The sequence below is a fragment of the Crocuta crocuta genome, unplaced genomic scaffold (assembly GCF_008692635.1).
Source record: "Crocuta crocuta isolate KB4526 unplaced genomic scaffold, BGI_CrCroc_1.0 scaffold132, whole genome shotgun sequence".
Lineage (NCBI taxonomy): Eukaryota > Metazoa > Chordata > Mammalia > Carnivora > Hyaenidae > Crocuta > Crocuta crocuta.
The window spans coordinates 5,292,235-5,316,003 of NW_027528611.1; the positions used below are offsets into that span (position 1 = coordinate 5,292,235).

The 23,769-nt window shown below is 41.1% G+C and overlaps 1 protein-coding gene across 1 annotated transcript; it reads left to right on the forward strand.

Moving 5' to 3' along the window:
• The first annotated feature begins 2,790 nt into the window (after window positions 1-2,790).
• Window positions 2,791-8,264, forward strand: LOC144223990 (HLA class II histocompatibility antigen, DM beta chain). Its single transcript, XM_077754797.1, has 6 exons — window positions 2,791-3,098; window positions 3,774-4,055; window positions 5,514-5,798; window positions 7,233-7,349; window positions 7,499-7,534; window positions 7,906-8,264. The coding sequence occupies exons 1-6, from the start codon at window positions 3,044-3,046 to the stop codon at window positions 7,920-7,922; spliced, it is 792 nt and encodes a 263-aa protein (XP_077610923.1). The 5' UTR covers window positions 2,791-3,043; the 3' UTR covers window positions 7,923-8,264.
• Window positions 8,265-23,769: the final 15,505 nt, after the last annotated feature.

Sequence of the window (23,769 nt, forward strand, 5' to 3'; positions counted from 1 at the left end):
CTGTAATAGTCTGCATGGAAACGCTGTGGTCAGTCTACCGGTGGTGCGTGGTAGCCAGCCTAGAGGGAGAGGCAGTGTAAAGGAGAGGATTTGCTATCCAGGCTTGGGTAGTGGCAGTAAAAAAAGGAACCGCAAGTAGGTATGTGGGTGCTGCTCCCTTACTCCTTCAGTCCGGGGGCTACTGAAATAGTTATCCAATAACAATGGACAGGGAACTTGAAATGTTCTTTTGGGTTGATGGGAGGTGGGGAACACAACTATGTCTGTAAAGTTAGGATGGAGAGGGGAAGGAAGAAGCCTCTTCGCTGAGCACAGGTCTCTGGGTTTTCCATCCTGCTTTATTCTAAAAAGCATCTTCGGTCTTCTCATTAATAGAGAAGTGAAATCTTCTACATTTCCTGCTGCTGCTGTTTCACATCTCCTTTGGATGCCGGAGCAGAGACCCAGACAGGAGAGGGAACTCCGTGGGGGCCTAAGCATCCTGGGTGCCACTCCCACACAGGCACGGGACCACACCGCCACCATTCCTGTGGCAGGGCAGGCTTTGTAGACATTGAAGACCATTCCAAGCCCTGGTGCCTACAAGGTTAGGCTCACTGCCTATATAGGGGGGAAGGGGAAGGATGTAAGGGGGAAGTGAGGGGGAGCAGAGAGTTTACACAGTTTTGAAACTGTCAAAAGAGAAAGCGAGGAGACATAGGTTCTAAGAACAGAAAGAATTCTGAGAACAGGGAAGCTAAGACTTGGATGGATAGATTATCTCTTCCCTTTATCTTTTTTTCAGCAGAGGCCACCACTAGCTACCTTTCTGTGGGTCATATCAGCTCCAGGATGTAGTGACTGTGCAGGCAGGCTCGTGTGTGCATGTGTGCACCTGTGTGTGTGTGTGCCTCTAGACCTTGGATGTGAACCTTTGGACCTGTTTTCAAAACTGTGAAATGAGGGGTGCCTGGGTGGCTCACTTGGTTAAGCGTCCGACTTTGTCTCAGGTCCTGATCTCATGGTTTGTGGGTTTGAGCCCTGCATCGGGCTCTGTGCTGACAGCTAGCTCAGAGCCTGGAGCCTGTTTCCGATTCTGTGTCTTCCTCTCACTCTGACCCTCCCCTGCTCACACTGTCTCTCTCTCTCTCAGAAATAAATAAAACATTAAAAAATTTTCAAAATTGTGAAATGAGGACCCTTAACAGGTCTCTTAAGATTATGTTAAAAAAAAAACAAAAAAATAATTTAAAAAAAGATTATATGAGATACCATGGAAAGGGCCTACCTAGTATGGTATCTGTTCCAAAGTAGAAGATCAACAAATTTTGGACTCACCCCCCCATTTTCTGCCCATTCCAGTTCACCTGATGGCTCATTAGAGGAGGTAGAGTATAGAAGCATCTTAAAATCAAGGTGGGATTGAGAGTAGGGGTGGCTGGGAAACATGGGCAGAACTTCAGTTAATCTCAATTAGTTACATGAAACAAGTCTTTTGTTTCTTATATTTATCTTTTTTAAAAAATGTTTTATTTATTTCTGAGAGAGAGAGAGAGCGACAGCATGAGCAGGGGAGGGTCAGAGAGAGAGGGAGATACAGAATCTGAAACGCGCTCCAGGCTCTGAGCTAGTTGTCAGCACAGAGCCCGACGCGGGGCTCGAACCCATGAACCGTGAGATCATGACCTGAACCGAAGTTGGACACTTAACTGACTGACCCACCCAGGCGCTCCCCCATATTCATCTCTGTATTCATTTTTGGTGCATCTTTTTTCTTCATAAATATAGACAGATAAGTGTGGTGTCAGGGAGCTGTCTCCTAATCCTCTCTCGTTTAGCTCATTGCTAAATCAAATCGAAGAGCTTGCAGAGGTGAGGAGACAGCCCTGAAGCCTGATGGGGAGCAGAGAGAAGCTAATTTAGAGTTTTAAATTTGCGATGGAAAAAGCCACCAATTGTATAGTTCACAATGGGATAGGAGAGCGAATTGCCATTTAAAATCTACCTTTTCCAGGGGGAGAAGAGGAGAGGAGGTTTATCATATTTTTCTAGTGGCTTCATAATGCAAAGACCTGCTCGGGGACAGATAGGACCCAGTGGGAGAAACACACAGAAGAAGTTGTGTTTGGGGGAGGCAGGTGAGCTTTGGGAACTGGCCCACCACTAGCTGTTTATTAAGGGTGTAAGGGGAGTTGTCCTGTGGTCTGTCCTGAGATGGCTCAGAGCGGTGGAGGATGGGGTTTCTCGGCTGCGAAAAGCAGAAAAGATGAGAGGAAGCTTTGCTGACTAGAACAAAAGAAGCAATGGAATCCCAGGGAGGGATTTTCCAGGCTCTGTCTCTGACCTCTAAGGTGGAACTACAGTCTTCCTTTGACACCAGATAACGCTGCATTCCTCTTGTGCTTCCTTCATCACAGCAGCCCTGTCTCTGCCACTTGTTCTAGTAGGGCCTTCCATCCTCCCGTCTCCATCTACAGGTGACAGGACAGACCAAGGTTACAAGGTTACTTCTAATATCTAAGTAACCTCCCTCTAAGGGACACAAGAAGTTATCTAGTGTCAGTCTTTTGGAAGGAATTTGAAAGGAAACTGTTAAACCAGTGAACATTCCAGGCTACATATGTTTTGGGAATAGTGGGATAATTCTCTCCACGGATCTAGGGAAACCCACCTACAGACTAGTCTTTCCCACAGGCAAAGAGTTAAGAGATGGAGTTGTTTAAAGCCTAGGGCAGGATGAGATTTACCTGGTAACTGATGATGCTAGGCTGAAGCACTCAGCCATTTGTCTCTACATTTGTCCCCGCCTACTTCACCAATCTGACAACTCTTAGTTCGGAACTCTGACTTAGAAGAGCTGGTAGGAACAAGTTTCATATCGAGGGGCTGGATGGCTCCAAATCACTAATTTAGTGGGGATCAAGGAATCGGGGCAAAACTGTATTCCACGCAGGGTCTGGAGATCACCCATCCAGGCTGGGGCTTCTGGAGCAGGTGAGGACCCAGGGCCCCTGGAAGAACTGGTCCAGGGGACTGAATTCCTGGTGTGTTCCCAGAGCAGAGCATGAACACACTCCTGCCATTGCTGCTGGGCCTCAGCCTGGGCTCTACCAGAGCAGGTAAGGACCTTCCTTCTTGGGACCCTCCTTTCTCTCTGCTCCTTTGAGGCAAGGGGGTACAGTTGCATTTGGACACCCCAGACTAGTTTGTCTCCCTGGTATATATTCTGATAGCACTTTGTAGTTTTGTATCTTTATGACAATTTTAATATAATTAAGCTGTATAATTATTTGTGTAACATATATCTCTTGCTGGAGTGTAGGCTAGGGCAACATCTGTCTTGTTTCCTGCTGTGTCCTCAGCTCTTAACACAGTGCCTGGATTAATATGTGTGTGTGCTTCATAAATATATATGGAGTTATATTTATGGAATATTTAATAATATATCCAGCATACAACAAATCTGACTCTTTCCCTTGACCCCTTTTCTCACTCAATAATTTGCCTTAGTGAAGGTCTTGTTCTCGGTAAATTGTTGCGTTTAAAACTTGCAAATAATTTTGGGCAATTCTTGTTCCCATACTTAGTCTCATACAAAGAGGTAATGGCATCTAAAAATTTCTCTGCTACTACCATCTATTCCTTTACTTGATGCTCTCAGACACTCCAGTCAGGACCTTGGTCTGTGGATGCTGCCTGAGGCGGGGAAAGCTACACCCCATTCACTGGATGTAACTGGAGTTTGGACTCCCTGCAGAAGTCTCTGAGCTGCCCCTCTTCTCTGGCTTCTGTAGGTGGCTTTGTAGCCCATGTGGAAAGCACCTGTCTGTTGGATGATGATGGGACTCCAAAGGATTTCACGTATTGTGTCACCTTCAACAAAGATTTGCTGACCTGCTGGGATCCCCAAATATCTAGAATGACCCCTCTTGAATTTGGGGTGCTGAATGTCTTGGCCAATTACCTCTCAGATTACCTCAACCAACAGGAAAGCCTGCTCCAGCGCTTGTCTAATGGGCTCCAGGACTGTGCAACACATACCCAGTCCTTCTGGGGATCACTGACCCACAGGACACGTAAGAGAGGGGTGTAAAAGGGCTATTTCAGGAAGCACAGTTAGGAGAGGGGGAGTCCAGGGAGGACCCCTCTGTAGGCCAGGAGTTTGAGATTTGGGCAGGAAAGAAGCAGAAAATGTGTGGAGCTGAAATGTAGAAAGAGTGAGTGTTGACCTTCAAAGGGTTGTTGATAGGGGTGGAGCAGGAATAAAGAAGTGGAGGTGATGTTTGAGCCAGTGGGGAGCTATTGAGGAGAGTAAGCATGCTTTCCTCTTGTGCAAGACATCTCAGGATGCAGAGCCAAGTTCAGCCAGGAGAGTGTCAGAATAACCAGAATGCCTTTCTCCAAAATGCTCCTGCCTCTTTACGCTAGGTTTTGATGTCCTAGGTATGGGGCGGGCCTGGGCATGGGAATATTTAGAAAGCCTCCCAGGGGATTTCAACATGCTTCCTTGCTCCAAAGCCCTTGCACTGGGAATGACTTGAGATTGGTAAAAGAAAATATGAAAATCTTCATAGGAGAGAGTAATATGTCTTAAGATACGATCTCTGGGCCACTTTCCTCATAATTGCCTGGGGAAGGTGCTTGTTAAGAATACAAGCCCTTGAGTGCCACTGTGCATCCTCTCAGTGAAAATACCTGGGGATGCAACCTAGGGAATCTGAATTTTAACACAGTTTCTTGCGTATTTATTTAAGATTTTGTTTGAACAGCGCCAAAGTGGAGGCAAGCAGGGGAGTCACCGAGGACAATAGACTAGTAGAGAGTAGCAGCATTAATAATCTCATTAATTTGGATTAGACTAATTCGAATTTAAGAGAATTAGACCTGAGTTAGGCTTGTTTCCTTAAACTCTCCAAGGAAAAATGTTGCTTGATTTAGCCACTTAATTTGTTAAATGAGATTTGAGGACAACCCCCAACTTACAACTCTCAATAACTATTAGCTTATATGCTTGAAATACATATGACGACTTCTGAGACAGCTCGCAGTTCAGACCTGGCTTCTATTTAATGTAACCAAACATAATTTTGGAGGAGGGAAGAAAGGAAGGGGCAGTGAAGGAATGGGAGAAGAGAAAGAGCAAAGCAGGAGTAAATTCTTTTTTTAAATGTTTTTTTAAATTTATTTCTGAGAGAGAGAGACAGTGTGAGCAGGGGAGGGTCAGAGAGAGAGAGGGAGACACAGAATCCGAAACAGGCTCCAGGCTCTGAGCTGGCTGTCAGCACAGAGCCCAACACAGGGCTCAAACCCACAAACCGTGAGTTCGTGACCTGAGCTGAAGTCGGACGCTTAGCCGACTGAGCCACCCAGGCACCCCATAACTCCTCATTTTCAGAGGCATATGTGGTGGCATGGAGTGGGGGTGGCGAGGGTAGGTTGGCAAAACCATGAAGAACTGAAGTACGAAAGAAACCACGTTGCAGAAGAAGCCAGACTGTGGCCTTCTTTCACGACCACATTTTCTTCCCATGCAGGGCCACCAACTGTTCAGGTAGCCAAAACCACTCCTTTTAACACAAGGGAGCGCGTGATGCTGGCCTGCTACGTGTGGGGCTTCTATCCAGCTGATGTGATCATCTCTTGGAGGAAGAATGGGCAGCCTGTCCTCCCTCACAGAAGTGCCCCTAAGATGGCTCAGCCCAATGGAGACTGGACGTATCAGACTGTCTCCCATTTAGCCACAACCCCCTCTTTTGGGGACACCTACACCTGTGTGGTGGAGCACATCGGGGCTCCTGAGCCCATCTGTGAGGACTGGAGTAAGTGCATGGTGGTGAGAGGAATTAGGGTCAAAGCAGAGAGCTCTTGTGAGCGGGTGGTTGCAAAAGGAACGGCAACATTTTGGCACAGGGAGTGACACATGGATGGGTCCGTGGTATATGACAGGAAAGGGTGAGAGTAAGTGAGTCTGGAGGGATTGTTGGAGGATTGATGGCCGGAGGTGGGACAATGGGGGACAGGAATGGAAAGAGTGACTGCAATTGTCGCCACGGTGATGTGGTTGATGTTGTGGTGCATGTGTCTGAGGGTGGGAGGGGAGAAGTGTGACTGTCCTGCAAAGGGGAGGTGGATTTGGTAACCATGTTCTCAGGACCCAAATTGTGATGCAATATTTTAGTATCCCCAGATTTCAACTATTCTGTTGTCGGGTCAGGAATGGGAATTGAGGAAATAAAATAGGTTTCAGGAGAAAGACGACTTTCTGTTGGTTTGGGGGCAGTACTGACTTTGGGCTGCTCTGACAGGGAAGAAAAAGCCATGGATGGCAGGCACTTTGGTTTACACGCTTGGGGCCTAATGAACAGGAACCAATCACCCCTGTTTGAAGCCTAGGATTGGAAGTAGTTAAAGGTACCAAGAGATTTGGTACACAGATTTGGGGAAAGGGAAGAGGAAGAAATGAGGAAGAAGAGGAAGAGGAAGTGTACATACAGAGGGCCAGAGATGGGGCAGGGAACAGAGTCCCAGACTGGCTGCTGAGACTGGGCTCCCCCTTGGGGAGTGCCATCTTGCTGGGCAGCTGAGAAGGGCATGAGGAGCAGAGACAGCAACCCACAGGCACACCTGAGCTCTCCTGGGAAAGTCTCCTTCCCAACATGCACCCGAGTGTCCTTTGGTGATGGAACATTCATTCTGGCATGGGGAAGGAAACTGAGTGGGACAAAATTCAGAGTATGATGGGTTCCAGGAGGTAGGGATGGAGACAGGTTCTGGAAATCTGGATGTGGACAGGAAGAGACACATCACTGTTCGGATAACTCACGGAATAGGATCATTGAGAGTTAAGAAAGCGGAAAGGCATTTTAATAGACAAATATTCAGGTAGAGCACATAAAGGAGCAAACATTGTCACTATGGGGTAAATGGAGAGGAGATTGAGGAACGCTTTATTCTCTGGCGAGAGGGCCTTTGGGGGTGAAGGAAGGAAGAAAGATGCCTTGAGAGGCCCCACTGTATTAGAGAGGACCGAGTAGGTCCTCTGGGTGCTAACTCTGGTGACAGGGGTCCTCCAGGGTTACTCTAGAAGTAGAGAGTCACAGGATGAGGATTTTGAGGAAAGTCAGTTTCCTTGGGAGTGGGTTGTTGTGAGCTAGATCCTTGGCATTGGGATAAAGCACCTTTGAACCTGCACTAAATTAAGTTGCCCTGGGAATGAGCGACAGATTGGTTCCAGTAAGTTTCCATTTTTGCAGCACCTGGGCTGTCCCCGAAGCAGACGGTGAAGGTTTCCATGGCTGCAGTGACTCTGGGCCTCGGCCTCATCATTTTCTCTCTTGGTTTGCTCAGCTGGCGGAGAGCTAGACACTCTGGTGAGCGCTGCACCTGACCGCCTGTTGCCATGCTCCCAATTTCTGCTCTCTCTGTGACTGGTTCTCCCATTGCTGCCTCATTTGCTGTGTGTATCCCCAGATACTTTTATCCACAGACTGACCTCTAATCAGATATTTTCCTCTCCTAGGCTACATTTTCCTCCCTGGGTCCAGTTATCCAGAAGGTAACATCTCTGTCGGTCTGTTTGCCTACTAGTCCTTCGGAGGGATGAGAGTTCACGGGGCTCAGCTTTCGGGCTCAGCTAATGGTGCTTATGGTAGGGGTGAGATTCCACCAGCATGTTGCCAAGAGCATAATTTAAACTGCCATTGTTAGGACTGGGAGCAGGAAAGAGGAGCACCTATACCCTCTTCTTCTATCCAGTGGAGCATCTTTGGGGAAATGACTCGAAAGTGGCTTTGTAGTATTAGTCCTTGGTAATCTAGAATTTTCAGTACCACTGTATTAAGGGCTCTGGCATGGATGGTTATAGAGACAGATGATGGGGTCAAGTTGGATTAAAGCCGTATTATCTCCTTTTTATTTCTTCTGCAGGTCAACGCATCTCCTAGAGGCAGGGTCCTACAACTTCCACTCCAAGGGAGGAGGAGATTCAAACTCTTACTGATGCTGCTGTGTCCCCTCAACATCCTCAGACTCCCCCAAATTTTCTTGGATTCTATGTCTTCTCCATCCAGATCTTTGCACTTCCCAGGCTACCCCATGTAAACCTTAGTGAGTTGGGGGAACTCGTTCCTGGGAATATTCTGTAATCCAGTTATCGTCCAAGGCTATATTTCTGGGGCAAATGTAGTCTGGGGAGGAAGGTCAAAGGCCTTCGTGGGGGCCACACTGTGCCACAGGGGCCAGTGAGTTGCTGGTGATCACCTCTGAGGAATAAACTCTCGTGGAAATATCGTTTTTCTATGCTTTTTCCTGAGGCCCTGGGGAGGCACCACAAGCAGAGTTATGGACTGGGTGAGTTCTCTCCTCCTTGGGTGGAGGAATCAGTGCCTCCTTCTAATTATTCCCTTTAGACACTACAGAATTGGGGACAGTTTTGTGATACATGATTCATAAGAAATTAAACTGTGGTTGGATGGAGTCACAGAATAAGGGAGAGGCAGGGAATTGACAGTTGACTGACCCCATAAGGGGTCTTAGGAGGATTAAATGACTTCATACTTGTAGACAGCTAAGAACATTGCTGGCACATGCTGAGCCCATGGTAGTGATGTTAGTTATTACCTGTTACTCACCTTTCTGGCCCAGACATTGTACCAAGTGCTTTACATGCATCATTTCATTTTATCCTCCTAACAACCTTGATGCAGATCCTAAGATAAGACTCAGGGGGCAGCTTAACTCCAGATGGGAGTTCCGGGGAGTTATTTCTTCCATACCCTAAGCAGGGAAGGGCCCATAGCTCAAGTGCTTATCATGACCTAGGTACTGGGATAAGTGCTTTGTGTTTTTCTCATTCACTTCTCACAATAACCCTGGAAGAAAAAGATTGTCTCCTTCTATGTCACAGATGAAGAAAGCAAGCTTCAGAGGTTAAATAGGGTGTCCAAGATCAAAGACAAATTCCGTATAAGATGTTTGTCTACCTTAGTTGAAAGTAGGTAGATTGTTTTATTCTGAGGATCCTCATGCTGGTGAGCACACTCTTCAGAGCCACACTTTCATTTCTTTCTACCTCAAACCCAATGGACATCCACTACTGAGGTACAGATTTCACACTGTGGAAGAGAGGTACAGTTTGTTTCCAGTGAAGGGCGACACCTGCTGGGCACAGAAAATTGGGCAGTGGAATTGTTTTGGGAATTAGAGCTGGATACTGTGGGCAAGGAAACCAAACCAGGTATGAAGATGAGTACCTAACAGAATATTGTGGCAGGAGAACAAGGGTTATGGATGATATTTGCATGTGGGTATATACGTAGGAATACATAGAATCAGAATCTGATGAACTGGGGGAAGAGGCAGAAGACAGACTGCATTAGCCTGTGTGCTGCTATCCATGAATGTGTGTGTTTGTGTGAGAGGTGGTCATGGGAACTAGAGCCCTTCATCTTCAGGCTGTTTCTACACTGACAGGAGCCTGCAGAAGAATGAGGGAAGCACTGTTTTTACAGACTGGATGTCCAAAGTAGGTGCCTCAGGGCCAATGAATGGATTCTCCCACATCCACACTTTCCCCAGAAGGATCCTTGCAATCAGGGCATTTGTCTTGGAAGGAGTTTACTGAAGAAGTCAATGGGAGGGGAAAATGCTCATGAATTCAAAATCATTGTTCTCAGAGCAAGGCCATTCATATAAGGTTGAAACAGGGAAAGTGCTGTGCGCTGGGCTAATTGGTAAATGTAGGTTCAGAAATTAATCTCTAGAAATTGTATCAGTTTTAGATTTCTTTTTTTTTTGCATTTATACACAACATTTAACAAATGCATATATTTAACAAATACATATTTAATAAGTTTGTTTAATATGTAATTGTTAAATATACGCAAATTTATCATATAAATAATCCCTCTCCTCTACTTGACTTTCCATATTTTTTAATTAAAAATATTTTGTATATTTACTTTTGAGAGAGAGAAAGACAGGGCATGAGCGGGGGAGGGGCAGAGAGAGAGGGAGACACAGAACCCAAAGCAGGCTCCAGGCTCTGGGCTGTCAGCGTAGAGCCCAATGTGGGGCTTGAACTCACAAACACGAAGACCATGACCTGAGCTGAAGTCGGAGGCTTAACCGACTGAGCCACCCAGGCACCACTACTGGACTTTTTTTTTTTTTAAAAAAACTTGCTGTTTAAAGTCTTGTATTGTTTCATTTTCATTCTTCCATTCAGTGTTTCTGGTTTTGTTTGTTTGACAAAGCAAATTCCTTTTGAAATGCTAGTCTGGTCTGGGGGTGGGGCTCTGGGTCATGTCAATGCCGGGCTGAATTTGAAGAAGCTGCATATCCAAAGGGTTTAGGTCTAGTCAGAACAGTGGGGGTCAAAGTGACAGGACCCCCAGGGGAAGGAAGGAAGGAGTCAGCTAATTGAAAACTTCTAGTCCCCTTCTGGAGATTCTCCTTCTGGAGGCTTCTATCACCCCTAAATTTGTATGGTTTTGTTTTATAGGGAGGGCTGTCCGCTTCCCGAGGAGGAGTAGGAAAAAGTGCCCTGTAGGTCTCCTCAGATCCAGGAAGCCAGATTAGGGAGAAAAAGGAGGAACTACCTGTCCTTACATAGGGGAATGAGTGGTGCCTGGATAGAAAGTAAAACTGGGGTAATGGTGGGCCAGGTCCCAGAATGTGTAAGGAGAGTAGGATGTTAGACATAATCAAATGCAAAAAGGTGTGTGTGTGTGTGTGTGTGTGTGTGTGTGTGTGTGTGAGAGAGAGAGAGAGAGAGAGAGAGAGAGGAGGGAGTTGCACTATTGGTTTATATCTAATCCAAGTGGTACCACACGTGGTTCTCTCCCTTCAATGTTGTGCTCATTTTAAAAGCTGAACTTGCAGCTGGAATTGACTTTAAAGGTCATCTAGTCCAACTGATGGAGCTACTCATAATGGAGCTGGGTCTCTGTTCATGAGGGCATGCGCCATGCAGGGAGTCCCTTCAACTCTTGGGGCAGATATCAATACTTTAGAGAACCGTGTTGACCTCAAGTTTGAGGTTCTTCTTTTGATATGATTTCAATCATAATGTGGAATCAAAAAAAAAAACCCAACAAATGAAAAAACACACAAAAAGCAGAATCAGACCTGTAAACACAAGGGAACAAATTGGGGCTGCCCGGGTGATTCAGTCAGTTAAGTGTCTGACTCTCGATTTCGGGTCAGGTCATGATCTCACAGTTCATGACTTTGAGCCCCGTGTCAGGATCTGAACTGACAGCATGAAGCCTGCTTGGGAGTCTCTCTCTCCTTCTCTTTCTGCACCTTCTCTGCTCATACTTTCTCTCTCCCTCTCAAAATAAGCACTAGAAAATTCCAAGAGAACAAACTGATGATTGCCAGAGGGGAGGGAACATGGAGATGAGCAAAATGGGTGAAAGGGAGTGGGAGACACAGCCTTCCTATTACTGAATGGATGAACCACAGGAATAAAAGGCACAGTTAAGGAAAATATATATAGTATTGTATTGCATTGTAATAGCCATAATAGCACTGTGTGATGGACGGTAGCTACACTTGTGGTGAGTACAGTATAACTCATAGAGAAGTTGAATCACTATGTTATATACCTGATACAAATGTAACATTGTGTGTCAACTACACTCAGATTTAGAAAAGTAAAGACAATGGGAATAAAACCCAAGTAAGTACACAACGGGACAGTGTATCCTCAGTGCTTTTTTCCTGAAGGACAGCATGCCCCTGTGCTCCAGGTTGTCTTTGTTTCCTTACTCATGTACATATTCACATGAAAAGAACAGAAGAAGAATGGTGTTTAACCTCAATGTTTACTTAGGAAAATTATTTTTTCCAGGCCAATACCCAGAGGCTGCAGAGAGTGGAAAGCCTCCAAAACCAAAAAGAGTGTCCCAGACACGGGACTCACCTGTTCTCCTGACTCTTCTCCCAATTTTCCATTGCAAATGAGGTTTTCAGGAGCTCTTGGTCAGACTGGTCAGAGGCAAGGAATGAAGAAATGACTTTGATTGTCCTAGGGCCTCAAGAGAAAACAGATGGCACATTCAAAATAAGATAGTTCAAGGGGAATCTATGTACAAGGAAGTATTTACAAAGAGGTGGTTGGAGGCTAGTACAGTGTCACCTGGAGGTAGCAACAGCTGAGGTGTCACTAGCCCAAGGTCCAAAGAGACAAGAGACTGAAGGAGTCATCAGAGTTCAGAGGGAGAGTAAGTCCTACAGTGTCACTACCTTGCTGGCAACAGTGCCCTTAAGTCAAGGGACACAGACAGTCCAAGGTGACCTTGCAAGGGAGCCCATGGAGTAAAAACTCTAACCGCACTGTTCTCCTCCCTTGCCTCAGGGCAAGGCTCCAAGCATGAGGAAGCTGTGGAGCTTGGGAGACTGCACAGCACTGGGGACCGACACTGGGCAGGCGGAATGTGAAGGAGACCCCAGGAGAAATATAAGACAGCTGACACATTTACAATATGAAGGAAAGAAGCCAAAGTTGTGGCAGTGTGGTGGTGGTGGTGGGAAGATGCAAAACTTGGGCTTCCTTTGGTTTGGGCAGGGACCAGCCCTTAGTCATAAGAGAAGACAGTAATTTCCTGCTCGGGGACCTGAGAGAATACTCACTTCTAGTCTCCCCTACCCTAGTGCACAGCTTATGTAACTCTTTGAGGATCTTTATTTTTTTCAGACATATTTTACTGTAGTTTTTTTTGGTTTGGTTGGTTTGTTTTGTTTTGGAGGGAGAGTGTGAGCAGGGGGGAGAGGCTGAGGGAGAGAATCTTAAGCAGGCTTTACACCGTGGGCAGAGCTCAACATGGGGATCAATACCATGACCATTAGATCATGACCTGATCCGAAATTAAGAGTGATATGCTCAACTGACTGAGTCATCCAGGCACCCACATTATGCTTTTTAAAATACACTTTTTCATAGTGGTCCCATGTATGCTCAGTTAATTCTGAGACATTTTATAGACTTTGTTATAATTATGATTTGTTATTCTATTGTAATTTTATTTTCAAATTCATTATTTCTGGTGTAGAGAAGTGTAACCAACATTTTAAAAAGTGCAGTAAACAAATAACATAAAATTTACCATTTAAACCATTTTGAAGTGTACATTTCAGTAGTGTGAAGTGCATTCACGTTGCTGTGCAACAAATCTTCTAAACTTTCTCATTATACAAAACTGAACTTCTGTACCCATCGAACAACAGCTCTCTGTTTCCCTCTCTCCTAGCCCTTGTTACCACCATACTACTTTCTGTTTCTATGATTTTGACTATCACATACTTCATCTAAGTGCAATCATACAGTAGTTGTCTTTTTGTGACAGGCTTATTTAAGGACTTAGCATAATGTGCTTAAAGTTCATCTATGTTGTACCAAGTGATAGGATTTCCTTCCTTTTTAAAGGCCGAATAATATTCCATTGTATAGATATCATTCACCCATCAACGAACACTTGGGTTGTTTCCACCTCTTGGCTATTGTGAATAATGCTGTCATGAACATGGGTGTACAAATATCTGTTCAGGTGCCTGCTTTTTTTTTTTTTTTTTTTTTTTTNTTTTTTTTTTTTGATAGTAGCCAACCTAATGGCTGTGAAGTGATATTTCACTGGGTTTTGATTTGCATTTCTCTAATGATTAGTGATGTTGAACACTTTTCTATATGCTTGTCAGCCATTTATATATCACTGTTAGAGAAATACCTATTCATGTCATTTGCCCATTTTTAAATCGTTTTTGTGTGGTTTTATTTGTTGTTGCTGTTGTGTTGTAGGAATTCTTTATATATTCTGCATATTAACACCTTATCATATATGTAATTTACAAATATTAGAAGTTAACCATTTTTTGTAGGTTGGTCATATACGGGATAATCTTGCTGGATTCTTTTGCTGGTTTCAGTGGTTTGTTGTTGTTGATACTCTCCTTTTTCCAGGTAGTAATAACATCCTCAGTAAAATCTGAGAGTATCCTGTCAAATCCTTGAAACTCTTAATTAGTTTTCTTTTTCATAGTACTGGCCAGGACCTTTAGGGCTATGTTAAAGAGTAGCAGCAACAAAGAACGTTATTGTTAAAAGAAATGCAACTAAATGTTCTCCATTAACTACAATGTTTGCTGCAGGTTTAAAAAAAAAGAAGTAAACGTTGTTATTTGAGATAATTGTAGATTCATACACAGTTGTTAAAAAAAAATAGTACAAACAGATCCCATATACCCTTTACCCAGTTTTCCCTGATGGTACAATATTGCAACCAAGATATGCCGATACTTAGCCCCACCCACTTCCCTATTGACTCACAATTTCCTTAACCTCTGGCAGTTGCTAATCTGTTCTCCATTTCTGTATTTTGTCATCTCAAACATGTTTTATAAATGGAAACACACGGTATATAACTTTTGGGGATCAGTTTTTTTCTCTTGGCATATTTCTCTGTAGGTTGTTCCACACATAGTTTCTTATTGCTGAGTTACCATGGTATGGATATGGCACAGTTGGTTGAAAGATATTTGGACTGTTTCCAGTATTTAGATAATATGAATAAATCTGCTTTAAACATATATGTACAGGTTTCTGTGTGGACGTAAATCTTCATTTCTCCAAGATAAATCCCCAATAGTGTAATTGCTGAATTGTGCAGTAGTTGCATGCTTAGTATGTATTTAAAGTTTATTTATTTATTTGGGGGGGGCATGAGTGGAGGGGGAACAGAGAGAGGGAGAGAGAATCCCAAGCAGGCTCCACACCACCACGCAGAGTCCAATGTGGGTTTGAACTCACAAACCTTGAGATCATGACTCAGCTGAAGTTAGAAGCTCAACTGACTGAGCCACCCAGGTGCCCCACATGTTTAGTTTTTAAAGAAACTGCCAAACTGTTTCCCAGAGTGGCTGTACCAGAAATGTATGAGTGATCCAGTTTTTCTGCATCCTCGCCAGCATTTGGTATTGTCATTCTTTTTTTATTTTAGCCATTTTAACAGGTTTATGGTGATATCTCATTGTTGCATTGTTGTTCTATTTTGTATTTCCCCAATGGCTATTGTTGAGAATCATTTCATGTGCTCATTTGCCATCTGTGTATCCTAGTCTGTGAAATGTCTCTTCATTTCTTTTTCCTGTTTTCTTTCCCTGCTCCTCCTATTTCCTAATTAGGGTGTTTATTTTTACTGCTGAGTTTTCAGAATTTTTTGTATATTCTAGATACTGGTTCTCTCTCTCATTCTCTCTCTCTCTCAAAGTTTATTTATTTAAGCAATCTCTACACCCAATGTAGGACTCAAACTCACAGCTGGGAGATCAAGAGCCACATGCTCCAGCAACTAAGCCAGCCAGGTGCCTCTGGTTCTCTCCTTCTCCTTCTCCTTCTCCTTCTCCTTCTCCTTCTTCTTCTTCTTCTTTACAAATAGTTTATTGTCAAGTTGGTTTCCATATAACAGCCAGCGCTCATCCCCACAAGTGCCCTCCCCCATGCCCCTCTGGTTCTCTCCTGGACACATGGCTTGGAAATATTTCCTCCCATTGTGTATCTTGTCTTTCCACCCTCCTCACAGGTCTTTCACAGAACACATGTTTCTAATTTTGATGAGATCCAGTTTATCAATATTTCCTTTTATGAATCATGCTTTTGTTGTCAACTCTGAGAATTTTTTTACTTAGGTCTAAATCCTGAAGATTTCCCCTTACTTTAAAAAAAATTATATTTTACATTCAAGTCCATACTCCATTTTAGGTTGAGCTGCTGCTGCTGCTGCCTCTCCTCCAATCTATTTACCTTTTCTTTTCTTTCCTTGCCTTATTTATTAGCGAGAAATTCTAACACCATGTTGAATAAGCGTGACAAGAGTCAATATCTTGCCTTGTCCCAGGTCTTAGAGGAAAAGCATTCAGTCTTTCACCATGAAGTATAACATTAGCTTTAGGGGTTTTATTATTTTTTTATTTTCTTTCTTTTCTTTTCTTTTTTTTAGCAAGTTGAGAATGTTCCCTTTATTCCTATTATTTTTTCTGATTTTTTAAAATTATGAATGGGCATTACATTTAATGAAGTATCTTTCCTTCATTGGTTGATATAACCATGTTGATATGATCATTTTTATTTTTTGGCTTGATAATATGGTAGATTACACAGATTGATTTTTTAATACTGAACCAGCTTTGCATCCCTGGAAAAACCTCAGTAATTGTAATGTTTACTGGTTTTTAAAATATACTGTTGAATCTTATTTACTAATAATTTGTTAAGGATTTTTTGTGCTTATGTTAATGAAGAATATAGGTATATATTTTTCTTTTTCATTGGGTTTTTGATGTTACAGTAATATTAGCTCCATAAAATGAATTGGGAAGTGTTTCCTCCTCTTCTATTTTCTGCAAGAGATTGTATAGAATTGGTGTTAATTCCTTTTTATTTATTACAGAAATTTTTTAATGTTTATTTTTGAGAGAGAGAGAGAGAAAGAGCACACATGGGGGAGGGACAGAGAGAGCCGGAGACACAGAGTTTGAAGCAGGCTCCATGCTCTGAGCTGTCAGCATAGAGCCTGACGCAGGGCTTGAACCCACATACTGGGAGGTCAATAACCTGAGCCAAAGTTGGCTGCCTAACTGACTGAGCCACTCTGGTGCCCTGATGTCAATTCTTTAAATGTTTGCTAGAGTTCTCCAGTGAAACCATCTGGGCTCAGAGATTTTAGTTTTAGGAGTTTAAATTTCAGATTCCAAATTCAACACTTTAATAGTTACATAGGGCTATTCAAGTTATCTGTTTCATATTGAGTGAGTTGTAGCAGCTTCCTTTTTTGAGGAACTGGTCCATTTTGTCTAAATTCTCAAATTTATGCTTGTAGAGTTGTTTGTAGTATTCCCTTATTATCCTTTTGATGTCCACAGGGTCTGTAGTGATATTACCTGTTTCATTACTGATATTGGTAATTTCTGTTTTCTTTCTTTTATTTGTCAGTCTTGATAGAATTTCGTCAATTTATTGTTCTTTCAAAGAATCTGTTTTTTGTTTCATTGATTTTCCTTATTGTTTTTCTGTTTTCAATTTCATTGAATTATGCTTTTATTTTTATTATTTCCTTTCTTCTGCTTGCTTTGGGTTTGATCTTTTCCTAGATTATTGAGGTTCAAGCTTTAGATTATTGATTTGAGATTTTCCTTTCTCTAAAGTTTTTTTTTAATGTTTATTTACTTTTGATAGAGTGTGTGAACGGGGTAGGGGCAGAGAGAGAGGGAGATGGAAATCTGAAGTGGGCTCTGCACTAACAGCAGAGAGCCTAATGCAGGGCTTGAACTCATGAACTATGAGATAATGACCTGAGCCGATGTCAGATGTTTAACTGACTGAATCACCCAGGAGCTCCAACACTTTTCCTTCTTTTAAATGCATGCATTTTAATGCTATAGGTTTCCCTCTAAGTACTGCCTTACCTGTGTTCCATAAGCTTAGGTATATTGCATTTTAATTTTTTTAAAACATTTTTCCTTCTTTTTTTTTTTAAATGTTTTATTTATTTCTAGGAGAGAGAGAGAGACAGCGTGAGCAGGGGACGGTCAGAGAGAGAGGGAGTCACAGACTGAAACAGGCTCCAGGCTCTGAGCTGGCAGTCAGCACAGAGCCCGACGCGGGGCTCCAACCCACGAACCGCGAGATCATGACCTAAGCGAAAGTTGGACGCTTAACCAACTAAGCCACCCAGGTGCCCCAATTGCATTTTAATTTTTATTCAATTCAATATATCTTTTATTTCCCATGAAATGTACTCTTTGATCCACGGATTGTTTTAAAATGATTATTTATTTTCCAAGTGTTTGGAGATTTTCTTGTCATCTGTTACTGATTTCTAGTTTAATTTTATTGTGGTCAGAGAACATACTTTGTATGATTTCAATTCGTTTAAATTTATTGACATTTGTTTTATGCCCCAGATATGTCTATCTTTATATATGTTCCTTGGGCACTTGAAAGGAATGTGTTTTCTGATGTTGTTAGGTAGAGTGTTTTATAAATGTGAAGTAGACCCTATTGGTTGATGGTATGGCTAAGTTCTGTGTCCTTGCTGATTTTCTATTTATTTATTCTATTACTTTTTGAGAGAGTTATTTTGAAGTCTCCAACTATAATTGTGGATTTCATCAATTTTTGCCTCACATATTTTGCGGCTTGGACAGTTGTTTTGTGCATAAGTATTTATGATTGTTATGTCTTCTTTGTAGATTGAGCCTTTTATCATTATTAAATGTCTCAGCCTGTCTCTGATAATTTTCTCTACTCTGAAGTTTATTTTATCTGGTAGTAGTAACTCACTCATGTTTCCCTTCGATTAGTGATTGAATAATATATTTTTCCATTTTTTTACTTTTATCCTGCCTACATATGAACTGAATTGAATTTTTTTAGATATCATATCTTTGGTTCACTTAAAAAATCCACCAATTTTTGCCTTTAATTGATGAATTTAGACCATTTACATTTAATATAATTATTGCTATATATATTAATCTACTTGGGCTTCCATAACAAAATACTCTAGACTGGGTGGTTTAAATGACAGAAATGTATTTTCTTATATTTCTGGAAGCTGGAAGTCTGAGTTTGGAGTAACAGCATGATTGGTGAGAGCTCCCTCTCTAGCTTGCAGATGGCTTCCTTCTGGTTATATCTCATATGAGGGATGGAGGGTGGGAGAGAGATCAAGAGCAAGCTGTCTGGTGTTTCTTCTTATAAGGACATTTACCCTATCAGATCAGGGCCCTACCCTTACAACTTCACTTATCGTTAATTACTTCCACAAAAGCCCTATCTCCAAATACATTAGGAGTTAGGGCTTCAGTATGTGTATTTAGGGACACAATTCAATTCATAGCAATGTTCTAGAGCTTAATTCTGCCATTTAATTTTTTGTTTCCTATTCGTTCTCTCTGTTTCTCATTTCTCCATTTACTTTTTCTGCTTTTCTGTGGCTTATTTGAACATTTTTAACAATTTCATTTTTATTTATCTATAGAGGTTTTGAGGAGCACCTGAATGGCTCTGCCAGTTGAGCGTCTGACTTTGGCTCAGGACATGATCTCATGGTTCATGGGTTCCAGCCCCAGGTTGGGCTCTGTGCTAATGGCTCAGAGCCTGGAGGCTGCTTTGGATTCTGTGCCCCTCCCCTGCTCTCTCTCTCTCTCATTCTGTTTCTCAAAAATAAACATTAAAAAAATTATAGTGGTTTTCAGTGTATAGCATTTTTTCAGTGGCTGCTGTAGGTATTACATTATACATACATAATTATCATGGTCTACTGGTGTCATCATTTACCAGTTTGAGTGGAGTATAGAAACCTTACCTCTCTTTATGTCCATTCCCCTCCCTTATATGTAGTTTAATTGTCTTAAATATTTTCTCTGCACACATTTAGAACCACATCAGACAGTGTTATAATTTTTGCTTCAACCATCTAATATAAATTTAAAAATGCAAAAGAAGAATTTAATGTAGTTACTCATATTTTTTGCTTATCTTGTTCTTCTTTCTCAATGTTTCAAGGTTCTTCTTTTATAGTTTCCATTCTGTTTAGAGAACTTTAGTTATTATCATTATTGCTGGGCAGGTGTGAGAGTACTCCTCCTGCATACCATTCCACTAGCATCTTGGGGAGAGGTTCTCATTACTGGTCTGACAAAATGAAATTTTTGGTGTCCTAACTGGCCTTTTTGGACACCACTGCAGAGTGATGTTACGGTGTCATGCTACATTCTTAGGAGCGTGGAAGTCTAGGTGTCACATTCTGTCTTTCTGGTGTGGGTAGGAATGGGTCCACAGTTATTTCTATGGTGTTTGAAAAGCAGAGCAGGTATTTTCTAAAAGTTTTTGGTCTTGACAGGCTGCCTCTGTCCTGATCTTTTCACTAGTGATACCAGATTTTTGGCTAGTGATAATCAGACTGTTGACTAGTGACATCAGCCTTTTGGGGCTTTTGTTTTTGTTTTTTTGTTTGTTTTGTTTATTTGTGTTAGTTGGCTTTTCCAAGTTGTCAGTTTCTTCAACTCCATGTTTGGGGTGAATCAGGCCAAAAGAAAGTCCAGGAAACTCACCATAGTATTGTGCCTCAGGTCCTGGTGTCTCACAAGTTCTGTCTTCTTGTCTCCACCTTTTGGAATCTTTTTATGTTTGTTTTATGTATAATGTCCAAGGATTTTAGTTATACTTAGTGGGAGCAATAGGGAGAAATTGATGTACTCCATCTTCCCAGAAGTCCTTGCTGTAAGTTTTTACATGCAATCTTTGCTAAACTAAATAGGTTTCCTTTTATTCCTAGTTTTCTAAGAATTTATTTTATAAAAAAAATCACAAGTAGATGTTGAAACTTTAAAAATTGTTTCCATCATTGATTAATTATATATATTTTCCTTCTTAATATCCTAATATGAGGGATTATGTTGAGAGATTTTTTTTTAGTGCAAAACATCTTTACACTCTTATGTATAAACCTTTTTTGATTATCTGATAGCTACATATTTATTGTTTGTTTTATTTAGTTAATATTTTACTTAGGGTGTGTTACTTTTATAAAGCATGGATATAAAACTTGCTTTTCTTGTATTTCCTTATTTATTTTTATAATAAAAATTCTTTAATACAGTGAGTCATGCAGCTTTTCTGGAACAATGCACATGAATCTTTTCAAGGGCCAGCTTTTGTTTTCCTTAACTTGCCTTTAGTTTTCTGTTTTGTTGATCTTTATTCTTATCTTTATTATTTCCTTCCTCTTTTTGGGGGGTTGATTCTGTTTCGCTTTACCTAATTTTTGAGTTGAATGCTTAGTTCATTTTATTTATGCATTTAGTTTTGGTTTTCTGACAAGTATATTTATAGGTAAACAATTTTCCTTAATCATATCTAACAAATTTTGATATGTAGTGTTTTAATGTCTAATTATTCTTCAAATTCTTTATAATTTTGATTTAAAGTCAAATGTTATTTATGAAAATGTAAAGCTTTTAAAAATCTTTTTAAATATTTATTTACTTTGAGAGAGGTAGGTGCAAACGAGGGAGGTGCAGAGAGAGAGGGAGACACAGAATGGGAAGCAGGCCCCAGGCTGTGAGCTGTCAGCACAGAGCCCAACATAGGGCTCAAACTCAAGAGCTGTGAGATTATGACCTGGACCGAAGTCCAATGCTTAAACAACTGAACCACCCAGGCCCCCTGTAAAACTTTTTATTTTGCAATAATTTCAAATTTACAGAAAAAATATGAGCAGTAAAAAAAAATTCCTATGACACTTTGTTTAGATTCAATCACTTTTAACATTTTGCTGTTTGCTTTCTTTTTCTTGGTTTCTGTCTAATGCTTTTTTCTTTAAAAAAAATTTTTTTACATTTATTTATTTTTGAGAGATGCAGAGAGACAGAGCACGAGTTGGGGAGGGGTAGAGAGAGGGAGACAGAATCTGAAGCAGGCTCCAGGCTCTAAGCTGTCAGTACAGAGCCCGATGTGGTGCTCAAACTCACAAACCATGAGATCATGACCTGAGCTGAAGTCGGACACTTAACTGACGGGCTACGCAGGCACCCCTCTAATGTTTTTTCCTAATCATTTCAAAGTAAGTTGCAGACATCATACCTCTTGTTAAATATTTTAGTGCATTTTTAAGAACAAGGACATTCTTTTATATAAATACAGGAGAGTGATAATACTCAGAAAATTAAACTTTGATATAATACTATTATCTCATCCACAATACGTAATCAAATTTCAGTAATTTCCTCAATAAAGATCTCTGTAGTCTCCCCACTCCTTGTATCCTCTGCCCTGTGATCCAGAATCACGCATTTCAGTAAGTTGTCTTGTTTCTTTAGTCATTTATAATCTGGAAGAGTTCTCTATTTTCCTGTTTGTTGAGGCTTGATTAATAAACAAGCTTAAATAATTTTGTTTGCTCTGCTCTTTAAGATCTTTGCTTATTTTTCTGTATGTCAGTTTTTGATAAGGGTTTGTTAAAATCACCAACTGCAAGTAAAATCAACTTCTACATATAGTTCTTTCAGTTATTGCTTTATAAGTTATGAGGCTATATTTTTGATTTTATATATATTTATGATTGCTATTTCTTCTTGTTCTATTGTTCCCTTTTAATTATATAAAAAAATTTTTTTTGGTCCTCATCAAAGCACTTTTTAATTTTTTTTATTTAAAAATTTTTTTTATAGTTTATTTTTGAGACAGAGAGAGACAGAGCATGAATGGGGGAGAGGCAGAGAGAGGAAGACACAAAATCCGAAACAGGCTCCAGGCTCTTAGCTGCCAGCACAGAACCTGTTGCAGGGCTCGATCGCACGAACTGTGAGATCTGACCTGAGCCGAAGTCGGATGCTGAACTGACTGAGCCACCCAGGTGCCCCAAAGCACTTTTTTTAAACCTTAAAATCTATTTTTTTGTGTACTGAGATTGTTGCCCAATTTTTTTTGTGTGTGTATTTTATTTTATTTTTTTTTAATAGTTTATTGTCAAATTAGTTTCCACATAACACCCAGTGCTCATCCCCACAAGTGTCCTCCTCCATGCCCATCCCCCCTCCCCCCACATCCATCAGTCCTCAGTTTTTGTCAGCATTCAAGAGTCTCTCATGGTTTGCCTCTCCCTTTCCCCCACCATTTCCGCCCTTCTTCTCCCCCTTGTTCCTCCGTCAAGTTCCTCCTAATCCTCCTATACGTGCAAACATATGATATTTGTCCTTCTCTGCCTGACGATTGTTGCCCAATTTTTGGGGCGTCATATTTGCCACCTGGTAAATCTTTTTCTTCCTTTTAATTTCAACCTTTATGTATCTTCCTGCTTTATTTGTATTTATTGTAAATAACACATGGTTTGATCTTTTTATTTCCTTCATTATCCATGCTTCTGTCTTTTAATTGGTAACTGCTAATATATCGAGACTTATTTTTGCAACTCATTTCTTATTTTGTATCTAAGGTATATTATTTCCTTCTTTTTCTTACTTTCCTTTGATAGACTGATTTTTTTTCCTGCTGGATTAAAAGTTATATTTACTAATTCTGTTCTTAGGAGGGTTGGCTTTATTTTAAAATATACACTCATGTTTACTTACCTTTATGAATTTATGAAATACCTTAATATTTATATCTTGACCCCAAGTTCTTTAGCAGACTGTATGTTCTTCTGATTTTCTTTTTTAATGCATTTATTTAAAAAAATTTCATCCAGCTTTATGGAGGTATGATTGACAAATAAAGATCACATATATTTAAGTTACACAGTGTAACTTTTAAAGTTTTTATTTATTTACTTTGAGAGAGAGAGCACGAGCGCACATGTGGGGGAGGAGCAGATAGAGAGGGATAGAGAGAGAATCCCAAATAGGCTCCGTGCTGTTAGCACAGAGCCCTGATGCAGGGCTTGATCCCATGAACCACGAGATCATGACCTGACCAAAATCAAGAGTTGGATGCTTAACTGATGGAGCCACCCAATTGCCCCACATAGTGTAACTTTTAAAAAGCTGTACAATGTGGTGATTTAATATATGTATACATTGTAAAATAATTACTACAATCAAGTTGGTCAACATATCCATTACCTGTCCTTTGATGTTTTTCTTCTCTCACCCAAATGCCAATCCCCCCACCAAGTGAAGATTTTATTATTTTATTTATTTATTTAAAAAAATTTTTAATGTTTTTATTTATTTCTGAGAGAGAGACATACACACAACGTGAGCAGGGGAGGGCCAGAGAGAGAGGGAGACACA

Excerpts from the sequence above, each read along its gene's own strand:
- LOC144223990 (XM_077754797.1), top strand. The coding sequence starts at position 3,044 with ATGAACACACTCCTGCCATTGCTGCTGGGCCTCAGCCTGGGCTCTACC. Across the intron at positions 4,056-5,513 it reads ATCACTGACCCACAGGACAC|GGCCACCAACTGTTCAGGTA; the intron begins GTAAGAGAGGGG and ends CTTCCCATGCAG. Across the intron at positions 5,799-7,232 it reads GCCCATCTGTGAGGACTGGA|CACCTGGGCTGTCCCCGAAG; the intron begins GTAAGTGCATGG and ends CCATTTTTGCAG.